The sequence below is a fragment of the Maylandia zebra genome, linkage group LG11 (assembly GCF_041146795.1).
Source record: "Maylandia zebra isolate NMK-2024a linkage group LG11, Mzebra_GT3a, whole genome shotgun sequence".
NCBI lineage: Eukaryota > Metazoa > Chordata > Actinopteri > Cichliformes > Cichlidae > Maylandia > Maylandia zebra.
The window spans coordinates 18,653,505-18,667,030 of NC_135177.1; the positions used below are offsets into that span (position 1 = coordinate 18,653,505).

Sequence of the window (13,526 nt, forward strand, 5' to 3'; positions counted from 1 at the left end):
AAGAAAAAAGTAGTTTTGTAAAAGTGGTTGGGAAAAACGAGCTTGGTAAGAATATGATGCATAAATGTAAATGAGTACATCAAAATGTCAAATTTCACAGCGGTTGTGTTATTTTGGTACGTTTTATTTACACAAACGAAATTCGACATGTCACTGATCTGTGACTGCTATTGTACCTACGGACTTGGTTCTCGTACCCCCCCCCCCCCATCCCCACCGCCCTCCAATTGCCCGGGAATACCCACTTGCGACTGCGTCACTTTCCGGCTCCTACGCAGCAGTCGGAGCTGATAGCGCCCACTCACAAAAAAAAAAAAAAAAAAAAATAACCAGACGCGCCGCAACGCGTTTCAGAAGCGTACTAGTGTATCTCCGCCTCGTATCGCTTAAAATAGTCCCCCCTCTCTTTTTTTTTAACGGAAGCAGCGTGAAGCTGCACCGAGCAGTGAAGGAAGTCAGACACAGGAGCGGCGCCGAGAATCCGACCACTTTTGTACGTGCAGACGTCTTCTATTACGCCCTCTGTGAAACCGTGCAAGGACGGAACTAAGCGGCGCGACTTTTAACAAACGTAATCTTTTTTTTTTTGCTGCGAGGTGCTGCACCGCTGTTTTGGATGAATTACAGCCTTTGTGAGATGCACCGTACATGTACTAAATATAAGAGGACACGGAACACACCGCCACACAAACACACAATATGTGACTTATAAGGCCATTATATTGACTTTAACCAATACCAAACAGACCGATTGGAACCAAACCTTGAAAAGGGGACCAGGAAAACAACTGCTTGTCTTTATAACATGTACTACCACCGCATTGATCACAATTGGACGCATCCTGTGTGAGGTTCTAATGGCTAACTGAACATTTAAATATATTATATCTAAATTATACTATAATATAATCACATTATATCATAAAATAATGTGACACAAATTCTCAGATTCTGATGTGTTTAGTTAATGGGACCTCTCATCTTATTATAGTGACTTCAAAGCTATGTACACTCTCACTCACACGTGTATATATATACACACACACACACACACACACACATATATATATATATATATATGCACTTTGCCTTTTTTCTTCATATCTATGTGTATTTACGTCAACATATGTATTTATGTATTTTTAAAAAATAAGGTGAAAAATAAGGATACTTGCTATGTGTAATTAATGTAAAGATTTTGCACTTTGCATTTTATGTTTATATCTATGTGTATTTACATCAACATCTGTATGAAAAAAAATTAGAGTGAAAGATGAATAATGTTTATTTATTTATTTCACAGCTAATACACATTTAGGATAATGCTGTACAAATCAACAAATACATTTTGATGGAAACAGACCCAAGAGTTTCACTGAAAGCTCATTCCAGGAAGCAGTGTGCAAACATACATAATATGTATGTAATAATTTCAATCCTGAACCTTGTATGGAGCTTTTATGGAGGTATTTAAGTTGGCAGGCCTACCTCTGAGTGACTTTTACTACAGCACGTCCAAATAAAGAAAAGAAAGCGCTCAACTATTCTCACTATCAAGCTTGGGATAGATGCAAAAGCTCTGTGATAATACTGATGATATAAGCTAACTAGTCATTATTAATGAGAGGACAGGTGTCATCTTTGCTAAATTTTAGCCTCCTTTAAACTGTTTTTTGTATATTAACATTTTTGCTGCCAGTTCTCTCACCAGTACTGCTACAGCTTAAACTCATCTTAATTGTTTCTGGAGAAATCGCCTTTCTTTCTGTCCAGAATAAGATAGATGTGGACACTATGTTGCATATTTCAGTTGAAATTTGTCATAATGTTACTGTGGTTCTCCTCAAGAGGGTGCTGTAAACCTAAGTCAGACACACAAAGATTACGGTATACAACAGTCAAGTGATAATGAAAGTCGGAGAGAAGATGCCTGCGTCATTCGATGAGGATAAGCTGTTGATGTGGCTTTAATGCATGGTAAACACTTTCAATATCTTTTTCTGACATATCACTGGAAATTAGTGCTGTATTGATCTGATCTGTAGTTTTGACGGCGAATACAGAACAGTTGCAGTTTGTATACAAGTTATTGCTACACTCCAGTTTGTAATCTTGCATTTCACTTAGGGGTAAGTGTTTAATGGCCCTCTAGATTTCTCAAACATTACCATACATACTTTTTTTTTTAAATTTTATCTTTAGAAATATAATTGATGCTTAGCTGTGTGTAGGCTATGTAATGATTATAGCTGAGAGGGGCACATTACAGCTACACTCTTGAGAACTTCGCGTCGATGGAGGCAGTTGGATTGTGAGGCGTGGCTCAGATGTGGGAGATATACAGGTAGGTGCTGTTGATGCTCCAGTCAGGGGGGAAGTCTTGCACTGCGTGGCTCTTGATGTGTCTTTGCATGGCGACCAGGCTGCTGCAGAACTCCAGGCACACTGTGCACTGGTACGGTGCGGCCCCGCCGTGAGTCCGCAGGTGCTTGATCATGGCCGAGTAGTCCCGTGAACGTTGACCACAGAGGCGACACTCGAATGGTTTTTCGCCTTGAAGCAGAGAGAAGAAAGAGCAGGGTAGGGGGCACAGGAAGGAAGAGAAAGGAGGTGGAAGAGAGGAGCGCTCACTTGAGAAAGGGTGTTTAAAACATATTTATTTTCAGCGTTTTACGATCTATTTAGCACGGGCCTCTGTGCCAGTAGATGTAGTATGTGGGGTTATGTTTTTTTGGGTTGTCTGTATTTATGTAGGCTACATACGACCTTGAAAGCCTCAAGGGATTTTTTTTCCTTCTTCATAATTTGCACAAACATTCACTTGTTATCAAGAACGCACTGATGAATTTGATTGTCAAAGTCAGTTTCACACGGTGAACTCTCAAAGTACCTATTTTAGCCCTACTTGAAGAATTCATCAGATAAATAAAATATTTTGTACAAATGTCTGTTAGGGTAAAATTACATTTTATATCTGTAAGGTCAAAGGTCAATTTTACTGTGCCATTATCATTTTCTGTAAAAAAAAAATTTCCCCCCTGATCACTATTAAATGCCATGACCAAGAGACTGTCTGTACTATAGATCGTGAGAACACATCTCACAATTTGAATACTGAATTGGTTCTATTCTGGTTGCACATATAAATTTACTGATTGGCATAAATTCTGGTATACATGCAATGTTTAATATTTAGTCAAATCCTAAAACTGTTTATTGGGTCAATTTTTCTTTCGCTCTCAACAGACACACTTCTTAAATGAGTAAACATGAGTAGAGTAAACTGGGGCACTTTTATGCAAATCATCCAGCTTTGCACCACTTGCATCTGCTTTCCACTAAGTCGGTTTTTCTATTTGATTGTAGGTCAAAGCAACACAAAATGAAATAGATAAATATCAGCTTAGTCATTCTGAGAAAAAAAACTTACATTTTCATATTAATAAAATGTGCTGACAAAATCTGTGCTTATTAAAAAAGTCTACTGGTTTAACAGGTAGTGTTAAAAGTTTAAAACAAAATCCTTTCCAAAGAGCTTTTAAACATCTAAGTATGTGAACGCCTGAAAAAGAAGTGACTTATTTATGAAGTAATATACCCGGGAATTTCTTTTTAGTGTCTTCTTTCAGTCTTTCAGATACTCGTTGATTTGTGAGACATCAAAATTGCTCTTAAAAGATGTTATTATGAAGCAGATCTATCCTAGAACACACTGGCCTATCTGAAAGACCGACTCATGTTCATTACCATTTCTGTAGCTAAACAGACCTCAACTTAAGCAAATTAGCTCATGTCCTTTCCATCAGTGCAAATCATTTTTAAATTCTCTTCTTTTGCTTTAAGCTTCTGAATCCTACACTCCCAAAAACCCAATATGCAGAGCAAATGCTAGACATTCATCATGGTGAATATTTCTAATGTCAGTGTCTCCAAAGTAATCTTAATAATAAAGCTTTAAGGAGTGTTTTGGAAATGTATTTTCTTTACTATTTAGTATTTTCTCAATGTATAGAATTGCTTTGCAGTTAAATACAGACATGATGCCCTTTGTTGACTAGGTTCTCTGTTGCGTGCAAGTTTCAAGTCTGCAAGTTTCATATTCTGCAAGGTTAACTTCATAGTATTAGAATGAGTGGAAAACTCTCTACTACCGAAGATGTTCTGCAGTAATGCACATGGGCCCGGTTGTACATTTAAAAAGTGCAGACACTTTTTAAATGTACTGAAAAACACAAAAACTTCTTAGTTATTATAATGAGGATACTTAAAAATGGTATAACTGTGACAGTTATTCATAAATTCCTTAATTTGGCTGTAGCCTGCCATGCCTTGTCTCTGATATGATTTTCCAAGTCCCACTGACTAAAACAACGTTAGACCTTTGTTGCTGTTGTTATTTTTAAACATGCTTTTCAAAGTCAGAGTTGGTAAATACATACTGGGCAGATTTATCAGACGTCATTTTGTAACTAGGTTAACACTTGTGACCTATGTTTATAGATTTTATTTAATTTCTTTTTTTTTTTCTAAATTATTAGTCATTGCTGTGGGTAATCATTTTCCATCAGTGTCAAGCCAGAGGATTCTTTGCTGCACTATAAGTCGAAAATTCTCACAGCTATCTTTGAAAAAAAAGTAAATAATCTGATACGCTGATGCACTGCTGTTGAAGAGATGCGCTTACCAGTGTGTACTCGGTGGTGTGTGTCCAGCTGATGTTTCAGACTAAACTTCTTAGGGCAATGTTGGCACTGATAGGGTTTTTCTCCTCTGTGGTCTCCTCTGGTCTCTGATTCATGCGGTGTAACGTCTCCTCGTCCGCAGAACCGACATCCTGTGCAGGTTTTGCCTTTGAAAACAATCAGATTTTAATATAAAAAACAGATCTTGGTGCGAATATTGTGGTGACCTTTTCTGTTGTAAGTTGTATGTTGTCAGATAGAAGCTGCTTGCATTGCTTGCTGGAATGGAACTACACAACAACAAGATATTGCATAAATGTGGCTGAATCTATAGTAGAGCTGCGACGCTGAACAATCAGGTAGTGGATAACCAGGAAATGTATCTGAAAATAATTTTGAAAACAATTTGATTAATGCTGGCATGTTTGTATCTTGCAAAAAAGAGAAGATCTAACGGGTTCACAGCTGGCTCTGCAAAATTGTGTGTTAATCGATTTCTTGATAAATAACTGTCAGATAACTGTTAGTGATAATCCCGCCTTAGCTGATGTTAGTAGTCATGCTCGCAGAGTCTCTTGCTCTGACTTGCTAACTCAACCAGCTGTTTCAAAATAAATAACCACAGTTTTTGCCAGACCTTTAAAAACCGATTTTAGTCGCACAGCATTAGACATACAGCATTTCACTTGCATTTCTAAGGCACGTCTATTTTTGTTAAGCATCCTGTTGCGAGACAATAAATTCAGTTGGTACAAGCTTACCTTCCTGTCACTATGCACGCATATCACCTCTAAAAATTATAAAGGTGTGATTTTTGAGGTTAAGGTAGCACCACTGAAGCTTTACACTACCTTATATTTTTTAGGGTCTATCAAGTAAAAACATGGGCCTCATAGTTTTAGACAGGATGCTGAAAGGAGAAGGGGGTGTACTGTAGTAGGGGAAATTGAAAGAATAAACCACAACAATCGAACACTTACCACTCTAAACACAAGCTACTGAGACCTGTTGTCATTAGTGCATTTCCTGTCCAATATATCACTTCTTGCTAAAAAATACCTAACCTCATATAAGGTTTGAACACGTCTGTTTTGTAAAGATCTAGAAATAATATGGGTGTTTCTCGGTTGACTTTTACAAAATAATAATGCTAATAAAGATTGTTTTACTGTTATCCTTACTCTATGCAGCAGCAAGAAAACTCTGAATTTTATTTAAGATGCAACTGCTGGTAAGACAGTTTTACCATTGCCTAATCTGTTTAAGCATGATTATAATGTTCCATTGAGCAAAGATATTCAACATCTGATAAAATATTTATCAGGCTGATTGTACACTTTCATGTGCACACACTCACCCACACAAACATGCAAACGCACAGATGGTGTAACTCATTTTTGTGTGGATGAAATGAATATTAGAACGACATAATAAATCAATATGTTTGACTTTTTTGGCATGGGACAAACCACTGTTGCGATGCAGTACATACTGTACTGCATGTATCTAGCTGTATCTAGTAACCACACTACTGCTCCTGCTGCACCCTGCTTTCAAAAACCACAACTCTTTTTATCACTTTCCATTGCGTTGCTACACAGCTGGAGTCTGCAGAGGTTAGGGGTCATGAAAATAACTTTTTACTTTTATCTTGTTAAAATTATCATTTTTACACAGGATGATCACTTTTACAATAATAATGTAGCTTCAGCGTGTTTTGATTATTGAAAGTGTGTGTTTTGTGTTTCTCATATCATTACCTAACTGTGTGGAGACTGACTCCCGCAGCACCGGATCATTGCGTAGACTGCAATGTTGGCAGTCTTGACCTCTGTCTTTGCTGGTTTTGGACACTTCGGGGTAACTGAGGACACACAAATTAACAGTTGCAAAAAAACAAATGTACTAATTATACCTTTAATTTAAAATGTAAACCTTCATTTGTCTCCCAAAGTCACAAACCACAAATATATATATATATATAAAAAAAGGTTTCTGTGTGCCGACTTCTAAGGCACACCTTCAAAATGGCACATGGAAAAAAGTCAGTCTGCATACGTTTTACTGCTTTACGTGTTATCACAAATTACGTCCCTTAGACACTTAAAACTTCCTTCCTCTCAAATTTCAACCACAATATACTTATATGTTTAGTACATGCTCAATGCTAAAGAAAAGACTGAAAAGAGGTAGACCAGACTAAACAGTAAAGGAAGATTTCAGTGTGTGGAAACTCTCGAATTTGCAAAGGAGGGGAGAAATTTAGGGGGCTCCCCGTTATGTTCTATTTGGTTTTGCTGTGAGGAACAGTGCGCAATGTGTATACGCTAAATTATCACATAAAAACAAAACAAGGTGAAGTGGGTTATTACTTTGATGATAAATGAAACTTACTATATATATATATATATATATATATATATATATAAATATATATATATATTTATATATATATATATATATATATATATATATATATATATATATATATATATATATATATATATATATCTTTTTTAGCCCTTTTGCGCAGTGTAAGCTAGGATGATAACTTCTCAAAAATGAATTTCACAGACCTGGACTGGCAAGGAAGGGTTAACAGGTGAAACTGATGTAGCTGGAAAATGCAGGAGGCTTGTTAACACATATCTACCCAAAAAGCAGTGAGTCAGGTGTGGTAGCTGTCACAAAGGAAAAATTGAGCAAATCGGGGGATTCTAAATTACTCTATTAGAGGAAAAATTTGGAGATAATGACTAGAAAAAAAAACAACCAAGTTTCCAAAATCATGTCCGAACTGTGTCTTACCTTGGTTCACCAGGTTGAACAGTCCCAGGAAATGCTTTCTGGCTAGATCTTTTTCTTTTTAAAAGGCTCTGTTTGATTATGTTTCCCATTCGAGTTGGACCAGTGTAAATGTTTTGTGCATAGCGGGGGTGGAAGCCTGAGTAGCCCATTATGGGGTTCTGACCTGGGGTTTGAAAATGAGAACTTAGTAGGGGGAACATTTGGGGACTGGAGAGAGAGTATGGGTAGGGTATAGAGGACTGGTTGGGTGACTGAAGAGGGTGAGCTGCAAGTAAGCTTGGATAGTTTTCTGCTATTCGCCGCAAGGTGCTCACAGAGTCCCACATGTTTGTAGAGAAAGTCCATGGATAAGAGAAAGAGGAATTGCTACTAGCAGGCTTGGCAACAGCACTGTTTCTGCTGTGAATTGGCTCTGAAATAGGGGACAGTTTGGCCTTCTTTCTTGGGGGTGATGGACTGCTGTGGGTCTTAGTAGGAGTAGAGGGTGAAAGGTTTTCCATGGCAGTGCCTGCCTCATTCCCAGGGAAGGACCTCATAAGCAGTTTATCCTCATTAAATGGACTTGCGTTTGAATGTTGATCTTGTCCCTCTGGAGTCTCCTTTTCTACTTTGACATCAGTGGTTTTGTCTCTTTTTTCCTGCTTTTCTGCTCTGCAGTCAAGAGTGTCCAGCTGCTTCCTGCACTGATCCTCCAGTGGCTGCATCTCCAGCAGTTGTGCAGCTTTCAACAGTAGTTGCAGATCATCCACAGAGACCTCAAGAGCTTGCGTGTAGGTGAAATCCAGAACTTGCTGGAAGGTGTGAGGTGAAAAATACTCTAGAGTGCAGCATACAGGGCTGTCTATGTCTCCGCGGGCTAGCTGCTGTGCTAAAGTTCTGCTAGCACAGGCTAGTACTAGACGATGAGCCCTGAAAGTTTGACTCTTTACTGAAATTATAGCATCACAGAGTGACCCTGAGCGGCGTAAGGCATCTGCCTGCTCCAGGAAGTGGAAGTATTGGGTGTTGTTGATTCTGATCATGTCTGAAGGTGTAGATGTATAATCAAAAGTCTGAGAAGAGAAAACCAAAACCAAAAGAGATATCCCATCAGATTATGCCCACTCTATCTGAAAGTTTGTTCCATCTATTTGCCACATTGCTATGTGACATTTCCAGAAATGCTAAATTGTATGTTGGAAAATCAGGTTGAAAAACAGCAGCACAGATTGGCTTGTGATTAACAGATATACTTCTCTGTGGTTTGCACTGTTTTTTTCCACCCTTTCCAAAGAGCATTACCTATAGTGAAAGCTGAGGGGGCAGAATGTACCCAACATGATTATTACAAAGATATTTATTATTTGTGTAATTACAAAGAACCGGTGTAACTCAATTTCATTTTCAGGGACTTTTCAAAACAGTTTTTTAAAAGTATTCTTTAAAAAAATCCTGTATCTTTTTGTAGAGTCATATTTGCAAGAAAACTTTCCTCAATCACTACTGTGTCTGTTATCATGCTTGAATGCCTGGCTGCTGTGTGGAAATGTACTCTTATGTGAAAGCTTTGATATTCAGAGTTCACATACACACTCTAAAGCCACAAAGCCCTAACAGTATATGAAACCATGACTAATGACTGTACACGCGTAAACATGAGTAAAAAGTTTGAACATCAACAACAATAAGACCATATTTGAGTACAGTAAACATCAGATGCAAGATATTGCAGGGGTGGAATATGTAAATATGTAAGTATTTTTTTGGAATTTAACATTAATATTGAGAATACATGGATGAAGAGGCTGTGGCTGTACGCTAAAACTACCGGATGCCTGAAAGTTTGTCATCTTCACACCGTCTGAAGTCTATAATGAACCTTTATGATTATACAGTGTGCGGTCGGTTTCTGAAGCAGAGGTCACAAGTACTGTGAGCTATTTCAGAAGGTTTTTTTGTTGTCTTTTTTTGCGCAATTGCAAACCCATACCCGTACCTCGATGGTGACTGTAAATGAAAAGTAAATGTGAAACAAAATGACATTTAGTTGTCTCATTACTGGAATTTAAAAAAAATATGTGCATAAATGATGCACCAATCAAAATCTTTTGTCTTGCGTAAAAATTCACGAAAATAGTTTACATGAGCGATTTAATCCTTTAAAGCCTTTTAAAAGCGTTTTAGCTTGCTTTAATTAATTTCAAATTATTTTTAGTTTTTATATTTGTCAATTATTTGGCTGTGTCTCATATGTAGGTGTAAGTGGTACAGCATGGAGCAGTGAGAGTGAAAGTGACAGTGGCGCAAGGCCATTATCGAAAGTACAAAGTTACTTAGTGCTTCTGTGTACTTGAGTTTTCATTTGAGCATGCATTTATCGGTTTTGTTTTTTGTTTTTTTAAAGTCAAGACAATTATTAAATGTTTAATTCTACATAAACAGTGTCGAAAGCACGTAGGGAATTCAGTGTGCAAATCAAGCTTATGTCAGTTTAGTGACGGGTATCGTCCGCATAGATGAATATAAAGTGCGTTGACCCGTATTTCCTAGTATGGCATTTACGGCTTCAAATATAAAGATATATTAAGTATACGCGCATATAATGCTTTGATTTTGCAAAGCTACATATAAAGTAACTTTCTTTTCAGAACAATTAAAATTTCTGGAGTACAATTTTCGTCATTTTCCACATAGTCATTTTAAGTGACCTGCATTTACGTTAAAACAGCGCCAATAATGATAATAAAATACCAATGTCATTATTAAAACATTATCGTATTAGTTGTCACAGTCGTGACGACAATATAATTAAGCATGTGGATCAGAATCAGAATCAGAATCAGAAACTTTATTGTCATTGTCATGAGAACAACGAAATTAAGAATGGTCCCCGATCATTGCATCATCCCTAGCAATATCAAAATATAAATAAAACAATAAAATTCAATAAATAAAATAGATAGAATACTTAAAATACTAATAAGATATAACAGTAAAACATTCACATACATTCCCACACACATGCTTCAGACCGTGCATAGATTAACACAAGAGTGGCGTGATGGACATTTTTTTGTAGTATTCAGATGTGTTATTGCAGTTGGATAACAGCTGTGTTTGAGTCTATTAGTCCTTGCTCTGACTAACAGAGCAAGGACACACTAACATTACATAATGTATTTATAATCATTAAAAAAAATTTTTTAATTAACATTATTTTAAATCCAAGGAGATTTTGGTGAGATGTGAAAAGAAATGTGTCATAAACAAATCTTTCATCTGTATATTGATGCTCTTGTCTTACTTGCAAAGGCCTTTCAGGATTATTGATGTCTTTCAGAGTGCATTATGTGCCAATTCATGCACTTTCATTTTAACTGTGATTATAATGTGTTTTCAAATACTGTGCTGACTTTCTGGTGACATTTATGTAATTCCAATAGTACTGTATAATTTATGATTGTTCACTGTAGTGCATATAGAGGTGCTCTCCTGGAAGCTGCTGGCCTATAAATGTTATTTTATGCTGTGCCCAAAGTTCACGCTTACCTGGTTTAAATCTATTTGTCTTAATCTAACTGTTTATTTGTCATAAACTGCCTGGTATAATATATTGTTCCCACTGCAGCTGCTCGGATCAATGTAGACCTGAGTTGTGCCATAGTTAGCAGGTGTTTGATCTCCTTTTAGTAAAAGTATAATCAATGTCAATGTAAAGCCTTACACATTTGACAAGAGAAGTAGTTAAAGTAAACCCTTCCAGAGCTCACACGTAAAGCACTAGAGTTGACACCCAATTGATAAAACCCTCAACGGGTAACATATCAGTAGCACAGTGCTAAGTTGTGTTTACAGTAGATCAAAGATTAGACAGTTAAAAAGAGCAAAGATGAGAAATGTTGAGGTGCATCTTCTTGTGGTTTCAAGTGTTGGAAATCTAAGAAGCAACAAGCTGCATGAATGAGGCACTTACCAGATGTTTAGTGAATATTCTCCAAGGCGAACGATGAGCTACCTCGCATCATGACTGTGAAGCGACTTCTAAAGTGACATGTCTGTCAGGGCACAGGTTATACTGTGGGGCAGGGTGGTTTCCTCTTTTGTCTCTTCAGTCCCTCCTCTTCATGTTAACTCTCTCTGATTGGTGCTCTGATTACAGTGCTAAAAGGCTTGCCTTTTGTGATTAAAGATGGGGACTTTCTGTTAACTAAACCAGTACTTTGTTAAATTTTGCTTTGCTCAAACCACGGAGGAAGTTTTGATAAGGAATAATTTCTACTTCTTGTATAAGTGTCATACAGCTATTGTTGTCGAATACAAAACACAAACCAAACCAAATTAACAATGAAAACCTTTTTGAAAATGAGAGAGAAAAATGAGGACAGTGGTTGAATGGTAATGTTGCACACCTGTACATGTTGTACATGATTTCCTCTCCTCCTACTTCATTTGCTGGTCACTACATTAATAGACTGTTCTCTGCTGAGACAAAAACCACTTCAAAGACAGTCATCTGTGACAGGAAACATACAGACCAAAGCCCAGTGGTACTGATATGTAGGGCCGAGCTTTACTAAAAGCTGCGCTCTGAAAATAGAAATATCTGCTTTGGCCTTTCGATATGTCAGATGTTGGCGTGACAACCTGTAAAAATAGGCCAACTGTAGCGAGCTGGTCAGTTTGTCAGCCCGTGATGGTGGAGTATACTCTGTGCCTTTGCTTGCATTTAACGGTTTGTTTTGCCATATTCCTAAATTAGCTTTAATTTTTAAGCTAGTTCTTTTTTTCTGCTACATTTTTAAAACTTAAAGGTTGTTTCTTTACATTTTTTTTGTTCAGCTCAGGGGGAGACATCATGTGATAGGAAAAACATGCAGATGTGCCATCTTTTTAAAGAATTCTTGTTATACAGTATAATTTGGGCTCTTCATACAAGTGTAAAGAAAATCAGCAGTTTGTCAACACAGATGAGCATTTTCCACCTAAAAATGATTAGAGACCACCGAGTGAACCACACTCGTCATTAGAAATATTTGCATTTACAAAAATTTAATTGCAGTTACAAATGCCTGACAGATTATTGAGAACGTGGGCGTGTGTCTGTCTGTGAATGTGGGCGGACCACATTTTGCCATTATTACACAAACAAAGATACGCGCACACACAGAGGCAAGGCTCACAAAGTGAAAACAGTAACTGCCGAGCTGTTAGGAGGGCAGAACGATCAAAAACGACATTAAAGCTTGTTCTCGAATATTTGTGTTAGAGTCCTGCTGTTCAAAGAGCTGTGACCCACTCGGGTATGATGTGCATTCTGGATGCTCATTTGGTCAAAATCTGGGGAGATTCAAGGCTGATTCAAGATCTTTGGCTCTTTTTGTAACTTCCTTAAACTGTTCAACTGAAGGAAGGTGTGATGTTTAGACAGGCAGATGCTTTTCAGGAGTGCAGTTGTCATGAGGAGGTTACCTTGGTCTGCCGCAATATTTACTTAGGTGGTTGGTATTACCATTATATCCACATAAATTTAATGATCCTTGGTTTACCAATATAGTATGCTAGTGTAATATGATGACCAGTGTTATTTACTTCACAAAGTGGTTTTACCACCTTCAAGATAGTTCCGGCTATAATGGAACCTTTCTTTGTGTACACGCAGGTGTGGACACACATACACACACCAGGTACACACACAGTGACAGTGACAAGGTGACAAAACAACATGAGCTATGCTGTCATGGTTGGCACAGAAGAAACACAGTAGACTATTTAGCACAATTGAACATGCTGCAAGTGTAAAAACCAAACAATCATGGTTACAAATTGAAACAAAACATATGTACAAGACAGAGCTAGGACTTTATGTAGTGTTCATTTCAGCAGCACGGTAGCACATAAACTGCAACTGGAAAGCAAGTATCAATATTTCTGAGGCTGTCAATAGTATTACTTGTAAGCCAGTGTTGTCTAAACTTGTTTATTGTAGAAGCTCTAAAAAGTAGCTTTTAGTTTGAGTCAACATGCAAAAACTGTTAAAAGAGAACATGGTAAAACACT

General features: G+C 37.4%; 1 protein-coding gene across 1 annotated transcript; it reads right to left on the reverse strand.

Annotated features, from left to right (window-relative positions):
• Positions 1-1,301: 1,301 nt before the first annotated feature.
• On the reverse strand, positions 1,302-11,529 carry zbtb32 (zinc finger and BTB domain containing 32). Its single transcript, XM_004541557.4, has 5 exons — positions 11,443-11,529; positions 7,491-8,542; positions 6,443-6,546; positions 4,685-4,849; positions 1,302-2,553 (listed from the first exon to the last, which is right to left on the reverse strand). Exons 2-5 carry the CDS (start codon positions 8,510-8,512, stop codon positions 2,324-2,326), a joined length of 1,521 nt encoding a protein of 506 aa, XP_004541614.3. The 5' UTR covers positions 8,513-8,542; positions 11,443-11,529; the 3' UTR covers positions 1,302-2,323.
• Positions 11,530-13,526: the final 1,997 nt, after the last annotated feature.